Source organism: Lepidochelys kempii, chromosome 7 (assembly GCF_965140285.1).
Source record: "Lepidochelys kempii isolate rLepKem1 chromosome 7, rLepKem1.hap1, whole genome shotgun sequence".
Lineage (NCBI taxonomy): Eukaryota > Metazoa > Chordata > Testudines > Cheloniidae > Lepidochelys > Lepidochelys kempii.
The window spans coordinates 42,970,703-42,988,340 of NC_136386.1; the positions used below are offsets into that span (position 1 = coordinate 42,970,703).

The following is a 17,638-nucleotide window of genomic DNA, read 5'->3' on the forward strand; positions in this document are numbered from 1 at the left end:
GTTGTCATCCCACACCTGCATGACAATGCAATCCCACCAATCAGTGCTTGTTTTCCTAGCCCAAAAGCGATGGTCTACCATATGCAGCTGCTCTGTAAATGCACAAAGCACTGATAAGTTGCTGCCATCCATATCACACTTGGGTGCCTGCAATTCATCCTCTGCTAACTCTGCAAGTAACTGTGCTGCCATGCACGATGTCCTCACGACAGCTAACAGTGCATAGGAGAGAAGTGCAGGATCCATCCTCTCTCACTGCAGATGCTGGCACGCCCTACAAAAGAATGACAGTTGGAAAAACAGCGCGAAAGGAAGCCTGAACCCTTTGGAGGGGTGGGACACAAAGTGGTGCATGATGGTACATTTTCCCCACACAGTTTCCGCATTCCCACAACACCTACTGATGGATGGTGTCACCAGGCACTGTGGGATACATACCCACCGTCCATTGCTCTCGCTATTGACAAAGGTGCCCTGAGTGTGGACACAATCTGTTTACAGAGGGAGCAAATATAGACATGCTTTTGCCACTTTGCTTTTGTCGATTTTTCCTTGTCAACATTTGTTTCATCGACAAAACTTGTCAGTGTAGATGAGCTTACAGAAAGTGTGTTTTTTCCTGCAATATTTTGGAACAGGCATGTTGAAGTTTACTTTTCAAGATCATTGACGCTAGCAAAATCAGATTGCATGAATGCACATATAAAACAAATGTGAACAGGATGAAAATAGGAGTCAGACCATGTAGTTTAGGAAGAAATAGCACTTAAACCACCTTTAATAATGACTCCATTGGTTGTCTTAAGTACATCGATTTTGTGCAGCTTCTACTCTCCTTAATACATGCTGAGACTGGGTTTTATTCTTAGCCCTGGTCTACACTAGGACTTTAGGTCGAATTTAGCAGCGTTAAATTGATGTAAACCTGCACCTGTCCACACGATGAAGCCCTTTATTTTGACTTAAAGGGCTCTTAAAATCGATTTCCTTACTCCACCCCTGACAAGTGGATTAGCACTTAAATCAGCCTTGCCGGGTCGAATTTGGGGTACTGTGGACACAATTCGACAGTATTGGCCTCTGGGAGCTATCCCAGAGTGCACCATTGTGACTGCTCTGGACAGCACTCTCAACTCAGATGCACTGGCCAGGTAGACAGGAAAAGAACAGCGAACTTTTGAATCTCATTTCCTGTTTGGCCAGCATGGCAAGCTGCAGGTGACCATGCAGAGCTCATCAGCAGAGGTGACCATGACCATGATGGAGTCCTAGAATCGTAAAAGAGCTCCAGCATGGACTGAACGGGAGGTACGGGATCTGATCGCTGTATGGGGAGAGGAATCCGTGCTATCAAAACTCCCAGTTTTCGAAATGCCAAAGCCTTTGTCAAAATCTCCCAGGGCATGAAGGACAGAGGACATAACAGGGACCCGAAGCAGTGCCGCGTGAAACTGAAGGAGCTGAGGCAAGCCTACCAGAAAACCAGAGAGGCGAACGGCCGCTCCGGGTCAGAGCCCCAAACATGCCGCTTCTATGATGAGCTGCATGCCATTTTAGGGGGTTCAGCCACCACTACCCCAGCCGTGTTGTTTGACTCCTTCAATGGAGATGGAGGCAATACGGAAGCAGGTTTTGGGGACGAAGAAGAAGATGATAACTCACAGCAAGCAAGCGGAGAAACCGGTTTTTCCGACAGCCAGGAACTGTTTCTCACCCTGGACCTGGAGCCAGTACCCCCCAAACGCACCCAAGGCTGCTTCCTGGACCCGGCAGGCGGAGAAGGGACCTCCGGTGAGTGTACCTTTTAAAATACTATACATGGTTTAAAAGCAAGCATGTAAAAGGATTAATTTGTCCTGGCATTCGCAGCTCTCCTGGATGTACTCCCAAAGCCTTTGCAAAAGGTTTCTGGGGAGGGCAGCCTTATTGCGTCCTCCATGGTAGGACACTTTACCACTCCAGGCCAGTAACACATACTCGGGAATCATTGTACAACAAAGCATTGCAGTGTATGTTTGCTGGCGTTCAAACATCATCCGTTCTTTATCTCTCTCTGTTATCCTCAGGAGAGTGAGATATCATTCATGGTCACCTGGTTGAAATAGGGTGCTTTTCTTCAGGGGACACTCAGAGGTGCCCATTCCTGCTGGGCTGTTTGCCTGTGGCTGAACAGAAATGTTCCCTGCTGTTAGCCACGGGGAGGGGGGAGGGTTGAGGGGGTAGCCACGCGGTGGGGGGAGGCAAAATGCGACCTTGTAACGAAAGCACATGTGCTATGTATGTAATGTTGACAGCAAGGTTTACCCTGAAAGAGTGTAGCCACTGTTCTATAAAATGTGTCTTTTTAAATACCGCTGTCCCTTTTTTTTTCTCCACCAGCTGCATGTGTTTCAATGATCACAGGATCTTCTCCTTCCCAGAGGCTAGTGAAGATTAGAAAGAAAAAAAAAACGCACTCGTGATGAAATGTTCTCTGAGCTCATGCTGTCCTCCCACACTGACAGAGCACAGACGAATGCGTGGAGGCAAATAATGTCAGAGTGCAGGAAAGCACAAAATGACCGGGAGGAGAGGTGGCGAGCTGAAGAGAGTAAGTGGTGGGCTGAAGACAGGGCCGAAGCTCAAATGTGGCGGCAGCGTGATGAGAGGAGGCAGGATTCAATGCTGAGGCTGCTGGAGGATCAAACCAGTATGCTCCAGTGTATGGTTGAGCTGCAGCAAAGGCAGCTGGAGCACAGACTGCCACTACAGCCCCTGTGTAACCAACTGCCCTCCTCCCCAAGTTCCATAGCCTCCACACCCAGATGCCCAAGAACGTGGTGGGGGGGCCTCCGGCCAACCAGCCACTCCGACACAGAGGATTGCCCAAAAAACAGAAGGCTAGCATTCAATAAATTTTAAAGTTGTAAACTTTTAAAGTGCTGTGTGGCATTTTCCTTCCCTCCTCCATCACCCCTCCTGGGCTACCTTGGTAGTCATCCCCCTATTTGTGTGATGAATGAATAAAGAATGCATGAATGTGAAGCAACAATGACTTTATTGCCTCTGCAAGCGGTGATCGAAGGGAGGAGGGGAGGATGGTTAGCTTACAGTGAAGTAGAGTGAACCAAGGGGCGGGGGGTTTTATCAAGGAGAAACAAACCGAACTTTCACACCGTAGCGTGGCCAGTCATGAAACTGGTTTTCAAAGCTTCTCTGATGTGCACTGCGCCCTTCTGTGCTCTTCTAACCGCCCTGGTGTCTGGCTGCGCGTAACCAGCATCCAGGCGATTTGCCTCAACCTCCCATCCCGCCATAAACATCTCCCCCTTACTCTCACAGATATTGTGGAGCGCACAGCAAGCAGTAATAACAGAGGGAATATTGGTTTCGCTGAGGTCTAAGCAAGTCAGTAAACTGCACCAGCGCGCCTTTAAACATCCAAATGCACATTCTACCACCATTCTGCACTTGCTCAGCCTGTAGTTGAACAGCTCCTGACTACTGTCCAGGCTGCCTGTGTACGGCTTCATGAGCCATAGCATTAAGGGGTAGGTTGGGTCCCCAAGGATAACTATAAGCATTTCAACATCCCCAACAGTTATTTTCTGGTCTGGGAATAAAGTCCCTTCCTGCAGCTTTTGAAACAGACCAGAGTTCCTGAAGATGCAAGCGTCATGTACCTTTCCCGGCCATCCCACGTTGATGTTGGTGAAACGTCCCTTGTGATCCACCAGAGCTTGCAGCACTATTGAAAAGTACCCCTTGCGGTTTATGTACTCGCCGGCTTGGTGCTCGGTGCCAAGATAGGGATATGGGTTCCGTCTATGGCCCCACCACAGTTAGGGAATCCCCTTGCAGCAAAGCCATCCACCTTGACCTGCACATTTCCCAGGGTCACTACCCTTGAGATCAGCAGATCTTTGATTGCGTGGGCTACTTGCATCACAACAGCCCAACAGTAGATTTGCCCACTCCAAATTGATTCCCAACTGACCGGTAGCTATCTGGCGTTGCAAGCTTCCACAGGGCTATCGCCACTCGCTTCTCAACTGTGAGGGCTGCTCTCATCTTGGTATTCATGTGCTTCAGGGCAGGGGAAAGCAAGTCACAAAGTTCCATGAAAGTGACCTTACACATGCAAAAGTTTCGCAGCCATTGGGAATCGTCCCAGACCCGCAACACTGTGCAGTCCCACCAGTCTGTGCTTGTTTCCCGAGCGCAGAATCGGCGTTCCACAGCATGAACCTGCCCCATTAGCACCATGATGCATGCATTGGCAGGGCTCATGCTTTCAGAGAAATCTGTGTCCATGTCCTGATCACTCACGTGACCGCGCTGACGTCGCCTCCTCGCCCGGTATCGCTCTGCCAGGTTCTGGTGCTGCATATACTGCTGGATAATGCGTGTGGTGTTTAATGTGCTCCTAATTGCCTAAGTGAGCTGAGCGGCCTCCATGCTTGCTGTGGTATGGTGTCCGCACAGAAAAAAGGCGTGGAATGATTGTCTGCCGTTGCTCTGACGGAGGGAGGGGCGACTGACGACACGGCTTACAGGGTTGGCTTACAGGGAATTAAAATCAACAAAGGCGGTGGCTTTACATCAATGAGTATTTCAGGCAGGACTTCACGGAGGGTTCCAATAAGAAATGGTGCACCTAAGTAACTGTTCTTATTGGAACAAGCAGGTTGGTCTGGCCTCTGATTGATACATGCCTAGATTTACCTCGCTGCACCTTCTCTGTGAGTGACTGCAGTGTGACCTAGAGGAATGAGTCCCCTAGATGGCGGGGGGGGGGGAAGCAAATGAGAACAAAACAAATCTGGTCTATTTCTTGTTTTGATCCACTCCATCTATCTTCTACATCTTTGGCTGGCAGCAGACGGTGCAGAAGGACTGCAAGCCATCCACATCTCATGGCTGCTCGACAGAAGACGGTGCCGTAGGACTGCTAGCCATCCTCATCTCTTGCCTGCCTGGCAGAAGATGGTACAGTAAGACTGCTAGCAATCCGTATTGCCTGCCTGCTCACCATAAGATGGTTCAATAGGACTGACTGCAGGACTAAAGAGAATGACCTGGTCAAGTCACTCCAAATTTAGTCCCTGCGCCCATGTCTACCCAGGCACTCCTGGCTGACGTGGCCAGGAGCACCTTGGACATGATGATGACTGCTACCAGTCGTACTGTACTGTCTGCTGCCACAAGGCAATGGGTTGATGCTGCTGTGTAGCAATGCAGTACCGCGTCTGCCAGCACCCAGGAGACATACGGTGATGGTTACCTGAGCGGGCTCCATGCTTGCCGTGGTATGGCGTCTGCACAGTTAACTCAGGAAAAAAGGCGTGAAACGATTGTCTGCCCTTGCTTTCACGGAGGGAGGGAGGGAACGGGGGCCTGACTATATGTACCCAGAACCACCCGTGACAATGTTTTAGCCCCATCAGGCATTGGGATCTCAACCCAGAATTCCAATGGGCAGCGGAGACTGCGGGAACTGTGGGATAGCTATCCACAGTGCAACACTCTGGAAGTCGACTCTAGCCTCGGTACTGTGGAAGCACTCCGCCGAGTTAATGCACTTAAAGCATTTTCTGTGGGGGGACACACACTCGAATATATAAAACTGATTTCTACAAAACCGACTTCTATGAATTCGACCTAATTCTGTAGTGTAGACATACCCATAGAGTTGGTTCAGTTTTCCCTCTGAAAGAAAATCAGGGGAAGGTAGGGCTGGAAGGACCTTCAAGAAGTCATTAAGTCTATTGCTCCATGCTGAGGCAGGACCAACTAAATGTAGACCCTCTGTGACAACTGCGTTTTCTAATCTGTTTTTAAAAACCTCCAATGGTGAGGTTTCCACAGCCTCCCTTACCTACCCATACTGGTATAAAAAGGAAAAGGAGTACTAGGGGCACCTTAGAGACTAACAAATTTATTTGAGCATAAGCTTTTGTGAGCTACAGCTCACTTCCTTGGATGAGCTTATGCTCAAATAAATTTGTTGCGAATACAGACTAACACAGCTGCTACTCCGATACTGGTAGAAAGTTTTTCTTAATAGCTAATCTATATCTCCCTTGCTGCAGCTTAAACTAGTTTTGTGTTTTCCTACCTTCAGTAAATATGGAGAAAATTGATCACCCTTCTCTTTATCACTCCCTTACCATATTTGAAGACTATTATTAGATCCTCCTTCGTCATCTCTTTTCAAGACTAAACAAACCCAGTTTTTTAACCTTTCTTTCTAATCCTTTTTCATAGTTGTGTGTTGCTAGACTCTCTCTAATTTGTCCACAGTTTCCTAAAGTGGGGGCTCAGACTTGGACCCAGTACTCCAGCTGTGCCCCCACTGGTATCAAGTGGAGCAGGACAATTAGCTCTTCTGGCTCAGATACACCCCAGAATATTAATTTTGGTTTTGTAGCTATATCACATATTATATTCAGTTTGTGATCTATCACCCCAAATTCCATTTCAGCAGTACCCCCATTTATGGAGATATACCTACCTCATAGAGCTGGAAGGGAGCTTGAAAGGTCAGAGAGTCCAGTCCCGTCTTCACAGCAGGACTAAATACCATCCCAGATCCCTAAATGGCCCCCTCAAGCATTGAACTCACAACCCTGGGTTTAGCAGGCCAATGCTCAACCACTGAGTTAGCCTTCCCTCTAGCCAGTTCCTCCCCAGTGTGTAGTTATGCATTTGATTTTTGTCTTCCTAGGTGAAGTACTGTGCCCTGGTCTTTATTTAATTTCATTTTGTTGGCTTCAGCCCAATTCTCTCATTTGTCACCATCATTCTGAAGTCTAACCGTGTCCTCCAAGCTGCTAGCAATCCCCTCACAGCTTGGTGTCATCTGCAAATTTTGTAAGCATATGCGCTTGTCTACTTTGTTAATGAAAATGTTGAACCCCTCCTGGCAGGACCCCACGGCGTACAGCGTCCCCGTTTGACAGCAGGCCCTTTAATACAAATTCTTCATGCGGTTAGTAGTGCAGCGCCTGTCACGGAGCTGGGTTTCCCCGGGCTGGGCGGATGCGTGGCGTGGCGGAGGGATTCCCTCCCCTGAGGCAGCCCGCTTTGCGGTGACGTCTTCGCCGAATTTCCCCCGCTGGGCAGAGCCTGAAAATCCCCCCGCTTGCGAAGGGCTGGGGTGGGGGAGGGCGCGTCTCTCGCTTTCCTCCCCCGCCGGTACAGCGCGGAGCAGGCAGGCCCCCCCGCCCGCCGCACGGCGGCTGCCCTCGCCGACGCTGAGCCCCCCGGGTTCCGCTCGCCTGTACCCGCGGCCCCAGGCAGCAGCGGCTGCGCTCCCCGCCCCCTGGGAGGCTCCGCCCCTCCTGCGCTCGACCCGTTCCGCAGGCCCCCCATCTCCACCCCTGCATCCCCATGTTAACGGGCTGCTGAGTCCGGCCCGCCACTTGTCTTCCGGTTAGCTCCTCCCCTCAGGTGCGGCCTCCGCCAATCCGGGGCGGCTGGTTGTGTCACACGTCGGGGTGACGCGCCGCGCGTCCTGGGAGGGGGCTGCTCCGCACCGGAAGCGCGAGGCCCCCGCCGGGTGCTCGGCCGGTGTCATGAGTCCCTGAGGCCGGCGCGCGCCCGCGTTGCCTCGCCATGGGGGTCCCGATCCCTTTAGTCCCCGCCAACGAGAGCCTGAGCCTGACGGCCCGGCCTGGCCGCCTCGCCGTGTCCTCCTCGGGCGCCGGGCCCGGGGACGGCTACCGGGGCTGCGAGAACGGGGCCCTCATGGACAGCTTCGGCATCTTCCTGCAGGGGCTCCTGGGCGTCGTGGCCTTCAGCACCCTCATGCGTGAGTGACCCCTCCCCCTTCCGGGCCTGGCTCCGCGACCTCTTCCTCCTCAGGGCTGGCCTCCCTGGCACAACCCCCGTCCCCGCCTTGGGAACGAGCCCTCCCCGCTCCGGGGCCGGTGTAACGGCAAAAACGGCAGCCGTCCGTTTTTCCTACCCGTAGCCGTTACCGCCATGTAAGTCACAACACTGGCCTCCCCGGCACACCCACCCGCCTCGTGGCAGCGACCCTTCCCCCTTCCGGGAACCTCCTGCCCTCCCCCATGTGTGATTTCGAGGACCCAGATGTCCTGACCCCCTTCTCACACCCCATGTGTGTGAGAGTGACTTTTGAGACCCAGACCTGGTTCCTCTCCCCTTCCCTCCTTGTTCTGTCTCCTTCTATAATCCAGAGCCTGGTCTGGTTTGGTGTATCACCTTTTCCATGAGTGAGACTGTCTCCAGGAACACTGGTGGCACCAGGGTCTAGCCTGGGTTCCCCCTCCATCCCTCAGGCAGTGCTTACACACCCATTACCCTCTTATGTGAGTGACAGCCCTTCCCCACAAACACCAGGGATGCCCCTGCCCTGGCTCTTCTCCCATCTAGCGTCCCCTGGCATAAATGTCTCTCCACAATTGGGGTCTGGGTCGGGTTTCCTATCCTTTCCCCTTCAAACAACCACTTTCTCCTTGTCCTCATCCATCAGCCTCATGCATCAAAAATGCATGTATTTCCTTATTATACTAAAAACATATATCACTGGGAGTAAAAAGCTTGAAAAATCCTGCTTTCCTGGTGCTGTTAATGCTCACTTTATTTCTTGTATTTCTCTTTGCTTGTATAAAGGAAATCAATACAATCAGTGTCACTTGTTTAGATTGAGTCTTGTTTTTGGGTTCCGTTTTGCAATGCTTGGGTGACAATGTCCCTTTAATCAGTTGCACCGGCATAATAATGTGCTTTGTGAGGGGGATTTAAAATCTGGTCAGACTCTTTTCCAATCTAAAGAGTCTTTTATATGCTGTTGTCATGATTCTGTGAATATAAGGCAGGGGTCGGCAACCTTTTAGAAGTGGTGTGCTGAGTCTTCATTTATTCACTTTAATTTAAGGTTTTGCGTGCCAATAATACATTTTAACGTTTTTTAGAAGGTCTCTCTCTATAAGTCTGTATATTAAATAACTAAACTATTGTATGTAAACAGGTTTTTCAAAATGTTTAAGAAGCTTCATTTAAAATTAAATTAAAATGCTGATCTTACACCACTGGCCCGCTCAGCCCGTTGCCGGTCTGGGGTTCTGTTCACCTAGGCCGGCAGTGGGCTGAGCGGGGCCTGCGGCCGGGACCCTGGCTGGCCAGGGGCCGGCAGCCAGAACCCCAGACTGGCAGTGGGCTGAGCGGCTCAGCCCGCTGCCGCTCAGCCTGCTCTCGGTCTGGGATTCCATCTGCCGACTCCTGCCAGCCAGGGTCCCGGCTGCCGGCCCCGCTCAGCCCGCTGCTGGTCTGGAGTCCAGGCCTTGTCCACATAGAGTAGGTACCCACCTTCTCCCTAGTTCTAGCCATTCTCTTTCTCTCTCTGCACTGAGATGAGGGTGGGAGTGTGCTGAGAACAGGGCTGGGAGTGAAGGAGCAGCCTGGGGGTTGGGGTGCAGGGTCTAGCCAGGAGCTAGAATGAGGGAGGGGGCTCAGGGTTGGGGCAGGAGGTTTGGGTGTGGAGCGCTTATCTGGGCATCTCCCATTTGGTGTGAGGGGTGCAGGTGGGAATGTGTGTGGGGGTGTGTGTGTGCAGGAGCTCCTGTTTGGTGCCAGGGGTGGGAGTGGGGATGTGGGGGGTGCAAGAGTCAGGGCATAAGGTGTGGTGGGGCTGGGTGTGTGTGAGGAGGGTGCAGGATTCAGGGCAGGGGGCTGAGGGGGTGTGAGGAGGGTGCAGGAGTCAGGGCAGGGGGCTGGGGACATGGGGGTGCTCCCTGCCCTGAGCAACTCACGGCAGGGGCTGGAGGGGATATGCCCTGAATTCCACCCCATTCTCCAAGGTCCCCGGAGCAGAGAGCGTGCTGCAGCTCTGCTTTTACCTCTCCTGCTTGTAGCAAGGGCCATCAGCTGATCGGCCACAGGGAGGGAGAGAGAAGGAGGGGCAGGAACCCAGCATGCTGGGGGAAGAGGCGGGGGGAGGGGGAAGCTTGCCTGCCCTGCAAGGAGAAGGCTGGGGGGGGGGCACGGAAAAGAGCGGGCCGGGTCTGGCAGATAGCAGCGTGCCGTAAAAAATTGGCTCGAGTGCTGTGTTTGGCATGTATGCCATAGGTTGCCGACCCCTGATACAAGGGATGGTGCCACCGTTTACTGCCTTCTCCTCTTATTTGTGTTAGGCACTTTTTTCTTCAGTACTGTATGTAGAAAGTGCCATCACTGGTTTCCTTTTTAAATACTGACAATTTAGCGGAGTTTTTCACAGAAGCTGTATGTCCATTTGTGCTTGCGTGTGCTTCTGTTTAATGTAATGTGTAATAGTGATTGAAGTGTGTTTCCTAATTCAGCACTTCTCCAAAGAACAAATTACACTTCCCCCAAAAGTTGGTATTTCATACCTAGAATTTAGTCTTCTTCCTTTCCACTCTGGTGTGTAATAGTTTCTTTTTTTCTATTTGACCTACTAGATAAAGAATCTTGGTCCTATATTTGTCTGAAGGAACCTGCCGCAGCAAGATACTAAATAAATGTTTGCACTAGCAGTTTTTAAGATTAGCCTCTGAACAGCTGTTGTAATGCAGAAGAAGAAATTGCTTACAAATGAAAATGGGGCAGTCACTTCAAGCTGACATCTTGTGGTCATTGAGGCATTGGGTCTTGATGTAGTGACACATGCAGTCTGCTCTGAGACTATTTTGTTTGCTTGTCAAATGTATATTTCTCATTCAGGTGAGGGGGAAAAAAGCTGTAGATAAGCGCAGGTTAGAGATCATTTGTTTAGTACTCGTGTGCCTTCATTTTTTGCATGTCTTAAGTTTACCCATACGCTAGAAAGAATGATTTACTTCACTCTTGCAGTAATATTCACATTTTCACATATGTAGCACTACTGACTCTGAATGACTTCCGTTGGAGTTAAAGCACTCAACACCATGCAGGATTGAGCTTTGCAGGTTGTTGTGAGTACTCTCTTAAAATTCTGAGATTTCTGTTGGCATTCAAGATTAGAATCAAATCTAGAAAGAGCACTTCAGTATTACTGAGAATTACTGTAAGTGATAGACTGAAGACATTTCTAAGTGACCAATGAAACATAGGTGATGGTTTATTGAAATTTATCATATTTGCTGGGAATTGATTGGAGCTGCAAACTTTCCAGGTTTAATAATTATGAATAAGGCTATATTTTAGTCATGGGTATTTTTAGTAAAAGTCATGGAAAGGTCACAGGCTGTAACCAAAAATTCACGGCCTGTGACCTGTCCATGACTTGTACAATATACCCCTAACTAAAATTTGGGTACTCCATGTGGGAGAGGAGGGGGATGCCACGGGTGCTCGGGGGGTGGGGAGAGAGGGGTGGCCTGGGGGGCGCCACGGGTGCTGGGGTGGGGGGCGTAGCCCAGGGGCACTGGGGGTACTTGCGGTGGAGGGGGGGAGGATTGACAGGGCTGGCAGGCTCCCCACCCAGTTCTGTGCAGCTCCCCAGAAGCGGAACATGTCCCTTGGCTCCTAGGTAGAGGTGTGGCCGGGGGGGCTCCACGCACTGCCCTCACCCTGAGCGTCGGCTCCACAGCTCCCGTTGCCTGGGAGCCACAGATAAGTGCTTCCCAGAGCCCTCACCGCTTCCTGCACCTCAACCCCCTGCCTCAGCTCAGAGCGCGCTCCCACACCCAAACTCCTGCTGCTGCTGCTCCTCGTGGGAGGGTGGATATGGTGGCCTGAGACTGCCCCAGCAGTGGCTGGTGTGGCTGGCCCTGGGACTGTCCGAGGTGCTCAGACAGCCCCCAGGCCAGCTGTAGAAGTCACGGAATCCATGGCCTCTGAGACAGACTCAGAGCCTTCATTATGAGTCCTTAGCATACTGCTCTGGTATGCTGCCAGATGCTGTACTAGGCTTCTGTGGTTTTCTCAACAATTTCTGGAGAATTAAAAAGAAAATTCTATCCCTTATGTTTGTGTGGGGCATAACAGATGCAATGATGTCTGAGTCTTCAGATAAACAACAATATTTCTGACATCTGATGTGTCCTAATCTTCTCAACAAGATTCTACTTCTGAGACCTGAGGTTTCAGAAAATGTATCTTTAACTATTTCTCTCATCATTTGGACAGTATTACATATTGAAATATATATTGAGTGGGAGAGTGAAGCATGCTATAGCACAGGGGTGGGCAAACTATGGTCCACGGGCCGGATCCGGCCTGTCAGGGCTTTGGATCTGGCCCATGGGATTGCCCCCCGTAGTGCCGCAGGCCCCACGCCACTCTCAGAAGTGGCCAGCACCAGTCCCTGTGGCCCTGGGGGAAGGGGGGGGGGGCAGAGGACTCTGTGTGTTGCCCTTGCCTCCAGGCACCACCCCCTGCACCTACCATTGGCCGGAAACGGGGAACTGTGGCCAGTGGGAGCTTTGTGGGAGGTACCTGGAGGCATGGCAAGAGCAGCATGCGGAGCCCTGTGGGCCCCCCCCTCCCCCCAGGGGCTGCATGGGGACATGGTTCCAGCCGCTTCCCAGAGTGGCATGGTGTAGGACCGGGGCAGGCAGGCATGGCATGGAGCCTGCCCTGGCCACGGTGTATGCCGCTGCCACCCCGGAGCCACTTTAGGTAAGCAGTGCCAGGCCGGAGCCCGAACCCCTCCTATACCCTGCCCCTCCAACTCCCTGCCCTAAGCCCCCTGCCTGCACTTCGCACCCCCATGCACCCCAACCCCCTGCCCTGAGCCCCCGCCGCACCCCCATGCACCCCAGCCCTGAGCTCCCTCCCGCAGTCTGCACCCCTCCTGCACCCCAGTCCTGAGCTCTCTCCTGCAGTCTGCACCGCTTCCCTGAGCCCCCTTCTGCACCCCAATCCCTTCCCTGAGCCCCCTTATACAACCCGCACCCCTCCTCTGCCCCAATCCCTTGCCCTGAGCCCGTTCCCACACACTGCACCCCCTCCCACACCCACACTCCGTGCCGCACCCCAACCCACTGCCCCGGCCCTGCATACAATTTCCTCACCCAGATGTGGCTCTTGGCCCAAAAAGTTTCCCACCCCTGGTATAGCAATATATTCTAGATAACCTGTGTTTTGTATTATTTCTATATTAAGTCAGTTATAGTGGTTTTGTGGATTGTACGGTGGTCTCTTATTTACAGCCCTGCTTACTATGGAAAAAATGTTTTGTCAGCTGACCGACTGAGCAAGCAATGGAACAAGACCTTCTGTCTTTGCAGAATGGCAACTGAGTGTACGAGCTTTGTATGTACGCTTTACCAAATATAAAAGGAGTACTTGTGGCACCTTAGAGACTAACCAATTTATTTGAGCATGAGCTTTCGTGAGCTACAGCTCACTTCATTACCAAATATGAACCTCATACATCCTACATGTTCTAAGTTTCTAAGTAATAAAGTTTCATCTTATTCTAAGTGTACAAGTCATATAAACTAAGTCAAATAGAAGGTAGTTGAACGGAGGCATTAACAGGAAATCTCTCAATCTAAGGACTGTACAGGCATAGAATCATTTTAGCAAATATTTTATAAACTAACCCAGGGGATGTGTAAATTTAGAACCATATACTACCCTTTATCTCAGTGGAACTCCCAGGGATGATAGTGGAAGGTTTGCACAAAGATCAGTGGTAGAATATGGCCTTAGATAGTGAATAATTAAGACCCCTGCAATTGGTGCTGTCAGCTCAGTACCAGGTTGTTAGTGTGTTTAGGTGTTACTTTCCTTGTTCTGTACTCTGTAACTAATAGCCAGTGTCACATACTTCCCTTAATACTTTTCTTTGTGAGCTTTTCTATTGTAAATACAGCCCAGATCCTAGTGAACCAATGTGTAAGGGCTTCCTATGGATTTTAATAGTATGTTGATTTAAAGCTGTATCAGAGTAGTTGCAAGGTTTTTGGAGGGGTGGACTTTATGTAGTGGAAGCATTAATTCTTAATCTGTCTTACATAATAACCTGTACAGTACCCAGTATCCTGCCAGCTGAGGACTGGACTGTAGTCTTCCGTGCCATTATTTAACTGATCGTGAGGTTGCTTTGTTAGGGTGAGTGGGACAAAATAACTGCACTACCAGCTTTGGCTAGCCCAGGGACCTCAGGGATGTTGTCAGTGAGCTTGTGTGTGTGTGTGTGTGTGTGCGCGCGCTTTCCGTGTACTGTCCGCAGCTCTGCTCAGATTGCTGATTCAGCAGACCTTAATAGTACTATCCTGTGTGGTTAAGTACTGGAGGCTTGGATGTCATTGCCTGAATAGTGCTGCTTAGGCTGCTCATTGCTTCTGTCTTTGGAGCTTCAATGTTAATAGTAGTGCATCATGTTAGTTCAGCAGACCTCAATGTACTAGCTCCCTGGATCAATGTTTATAATTATACTAACACATGTATGCTTGTTACAATAGACTCAGCTCAGTCAGTGGTGGGATTTTCCACTACTCCCTAGACTGGACAAAGGCTTAAAACGAAGGACCTTGACGTTTATCGGCTGAGACAAACAACTGGAATACACAACTTACCAGCTTATGAATTTCATGACATCTGTTTGTTACCCCCCTTCTTCCTAATATCTTGAACAAAATATCCTTATTTATTGTTCTCTCAAACCATTTTATCTTGAACTAGATTAACATGTCTGTACTAGCTAAAATATATTTGCCTAACTATCTAGTGCTAGTACACTAACAACAACTTTGCCAAGTTCATGTACCGGACAGTGAACTTGTAAACAGCTGCTTTAATATATGGCCTGATTTTAGTTCACAGCCTCTGGTCCAGGCCTCAGATCTTGCACCAGGCCCAGTGCTCCAGGTGTGTGCTCGCGCTCTCTCTCTCTCTCTCCACTCACAAGGCATAGTAATCTTAGTAGATTTTTTTTAATTACTGAAATTCTTTCTAAAGTCACATTTGGTTATTCTAGGTACATTATTGAGAAATACTCATTCTGGCTCTTATCAACGAAAAGCTATATATCAAAAGAAACCATAACTGCTGTGTGTAAGATGCATGAATAAATATTCCAACTTGAAATGTACATTTTTTTTAGGATGTTACTTAAAACCTTTTCTTATTTCCTGGGAGTGTTGGAACTCCCTAGAAGCATCAGGAAAAGGAGCTATGGGCTAGGACAAAAGCTTAATCATTGGTCACACTTTCTGAATTCCCTCTAGTCATGCATGTTTAACCATAAATTGCTTCTCAATAAAAGTAGTAATATCAACAAAGTTCTCATTCATACAGGAAGGGGGAAAACCAGTGTTTGCAGGTTTCTTCATTCTTGTGTGATAAAAGGAATCAGCATTTGTAAGAAGCAGGAGTCAAAACAGAAACAACTTACTAACATTTTAAATAAAAATAAAAGGGTAGTTCTTATTCCAGACTTGATAGTTGTAGTGTTCTTCACTTCATCTTCCACTTCAGAGTGTTTTGGGGCATCTTTGGCAACAGAGCTGTGGGCCAAGTGTGTTGAAGAAGCAGCAATTGTCACTCAGAGAACTCTTAAATTCCAGTGAAAATGTCTCTAGCTATGGGACAGTGTTGACTTCTACAAGTCTCTTTAATAAAAGCCAGCTGGTAGAAATATTCGGGTCATGACTAGACTTATTCATGTAATAACTGAATAGGAATTTGCTTTAGAAACTGCACAATTATTGACTGTCTTGAGGGCAGTAGTTCTCTAATTTCTTCATTTTGTGGGAGCGACACATTATGGGCTACCTTGTCTCCTAGCTCAACTCCCATAGGAAGTATTGAGTTCTATTTGCTGATTATCTACTTTGAAATCATTTGGAGATTACCAACGTGAACTGATTTAAATAACTTATTTTAATAATGATTAAAATCAAACAGGAAATCTTGATTTTAAATAACAGATTTTAATCTTGTTTTGCATTTGTATTTTTTAGTTATTTTTCTAAAGAAAGGTTCATTCTAATAGGTTCATATAACCACTAAAACGTTAATTTGCCAATAAATATAGTTTTTATATTAAATGTTATACTTTTTGCTAACTAGGAATATAAGCATATCTATACATGTATGTGAAGCTATATAATAGCTTAAATAAATTCAGATTCTTGCTTTTTACAATTTTTATTATAAAATGGTGTCTGATGCATTTCTTACTTACTAGATAATATTTGCTTGTTTTGTCAAGCTGTATTTGGATGGGAATAGGAATTTGATTAAAAGTGCACAAAAGCAGCATTTTAAATTTGTTTTTATTAAATAAAACTATCATAAATGTGTTGGATACGTAAGGCAAAAAGTAAGCTTATTAAAACATGTCTTGCATTTAAACCTGTTTTATTAAAGGAAGTATTAACTGTAGTTAGTGAATAAAGGGATTGTTTCTGGTCACTATGGGCCAGATTTTAAAAAGTATTGAGTCACCAAAAGATGCAGATAGAATTTTCAAAAGCACCTGCCTGCATCTTTAGGTGCCTAAATACCTTTGAAAATCTGGCCCATGTCCTTCAAGTTTTTAGAATTATATCTCCTCCTCTCCCTCCTGGCGTTTATTAAGAGATTGAAGGAAGAAAACACACTTCCTTATTTTTGCAACTCCCAGTTGGTTTCTCAACTTTGAATGCAGTAGCCCAAAGCAGTATTCTCTGCACCTGCTAGCTAAACTGAAACCAAAAGTAATTAAGGGTAAAGCTTTTCTGCACATCAGAAACAAAATACTTAAATTTGGAAAAGTGTAAATAGCAGCATTTGCTCCATTGCTAAGGCTGAAAACAATATGGATATTGGTTGGATATTCGTGTTGATCCCAGGATATTAAAGAAACCAGGTGGGTAAGGCAATATATTTTATTGGACCAACTTCTGTTGGTGAAAGAGAGATGGTTTTCAAGGAAGAAGAGCTCCGTGTAAGCTCAAAAGCTTCTCTGACCGACAGAAGTTGGTCCAATAAAAGATAGTACCTCATCCACCTTGTCTCTCACTATTGTCTGTTTACTTTACTTGGAGGTGATAGGGTGAGGGTGGGAAGAAAGTGCAGGTGTTAGAAGGCAGTTCAACATGTTTTTATTTTGTGCTCGTACCTGTGCTGCTGACCCCTTGCTAGAGAAAGACGTGAAAGTAACAGCAACATAAACATCTGGTGCAAGTACTATATACAAACACTCTTCATTGCAAAGCTTCCCTTGGAATATATTTTATTTAGAGAAATAGGGAGCAAGAATGGCTGCTGAATGAAATGGAGAGTAAAAGAAGTTCCTTGTTCTTACTGTTACCTTTTTACCAAGTAGATCTTGTAACTTAATGCCAAATATATATCACTTAATAACAAAGTGTATCATTTATCAGCTTGTCATCAAAACAAATTAACATGATCTCGTCACAGTGTCCCATTCATGATAGTGGTATTTTCTGAAAATGTAAGAACCAGATGTTCATAACATTCATGTGTCTATTACTGCAGGTTTAAAAACAAAAATTAATTCTTAAAAACACTGTGATGGTTCTTGTATTTCATTCAGCTTAGACACTGGTTTTAAAAATATCTAGTTTCACTTCTTGGTTTTCCTGTGTTAAAATAGCTATTGTATTTGTTTGTTGCTGATACTGCAGAGCTGTTTAAATATTTTCATGTTATGATCTTAAATTTACTTGTAAACAACTAGTTTCAAGAGCAGTCTCTCACTATGCCTTCTTAGTGATAAAGGGCTTGCAAGTGG

At 47.9% G+C, this 17,638-nt stretch overlaps 2 protein-coding genes across 2 annotated transcripts in view; both read left to right on the forward strand.

Moving 5' to 3' along the window:
• The first annotated feature begins 1,235 nt into the window (after positions 1-1,235).
• LOC144930731 (uncharacterized) lies at positions 1,236-2,585 on the forward strand. The gene is made up of 2 exons (XM_078853706.1): positions 1,236-1,791; positions 2,380-2,585. The coding sequence occupies exons 1-2, from the start codon at positions 1,329-1,331 to the stop codon at positions 2,460-2,462; spliced, it is 546 nt and encodes a 181-aa protein (XP_078709832.1). The 5' UTR covers positions 1,236-1,328; the 3' UTR covers positions 2,463-2,585.
• A 4,871-nt stretch (positions 2,586-7,456) lies between these two features.
• LOC140914485 (musculoskeletal embryonic nuclear protein 1) overlaps positions 7,457-17,638 on the forward strand; it is a 120,862-nt gene continuing 110,680 nt past the window's right edge. Inside the window, exon 1 of the mRNA XM_073352404.1 lies at positions 7,457-7,792. Coding sequence (XP_073208505.1) covers positions 7,597-7,792 — 196 coding nt within the window. The 5' untranslated portion in view covers positions 7,457-7,596. The remainder of the gene's footprint in view (positions 7,793-17,638) is intronic.

Bases quoted from the DNA above. Each gene is read 5' to 3' on its own strand.
- LOC144930731 (XM_078853706.1), top strand. From the start codon at position 1,329: ATGGGGAGAGGAATCCGTGCTATCAAAACTCCCAGTTTTCGAAATGCC. The intron at 1,792-2,379 runs GTGAGTGTACCT...TTTCTCCACCAG, and splicing joins AGGCGGAGAAGGGACCTCCG to CTGCATGTGTTTCAATGATC.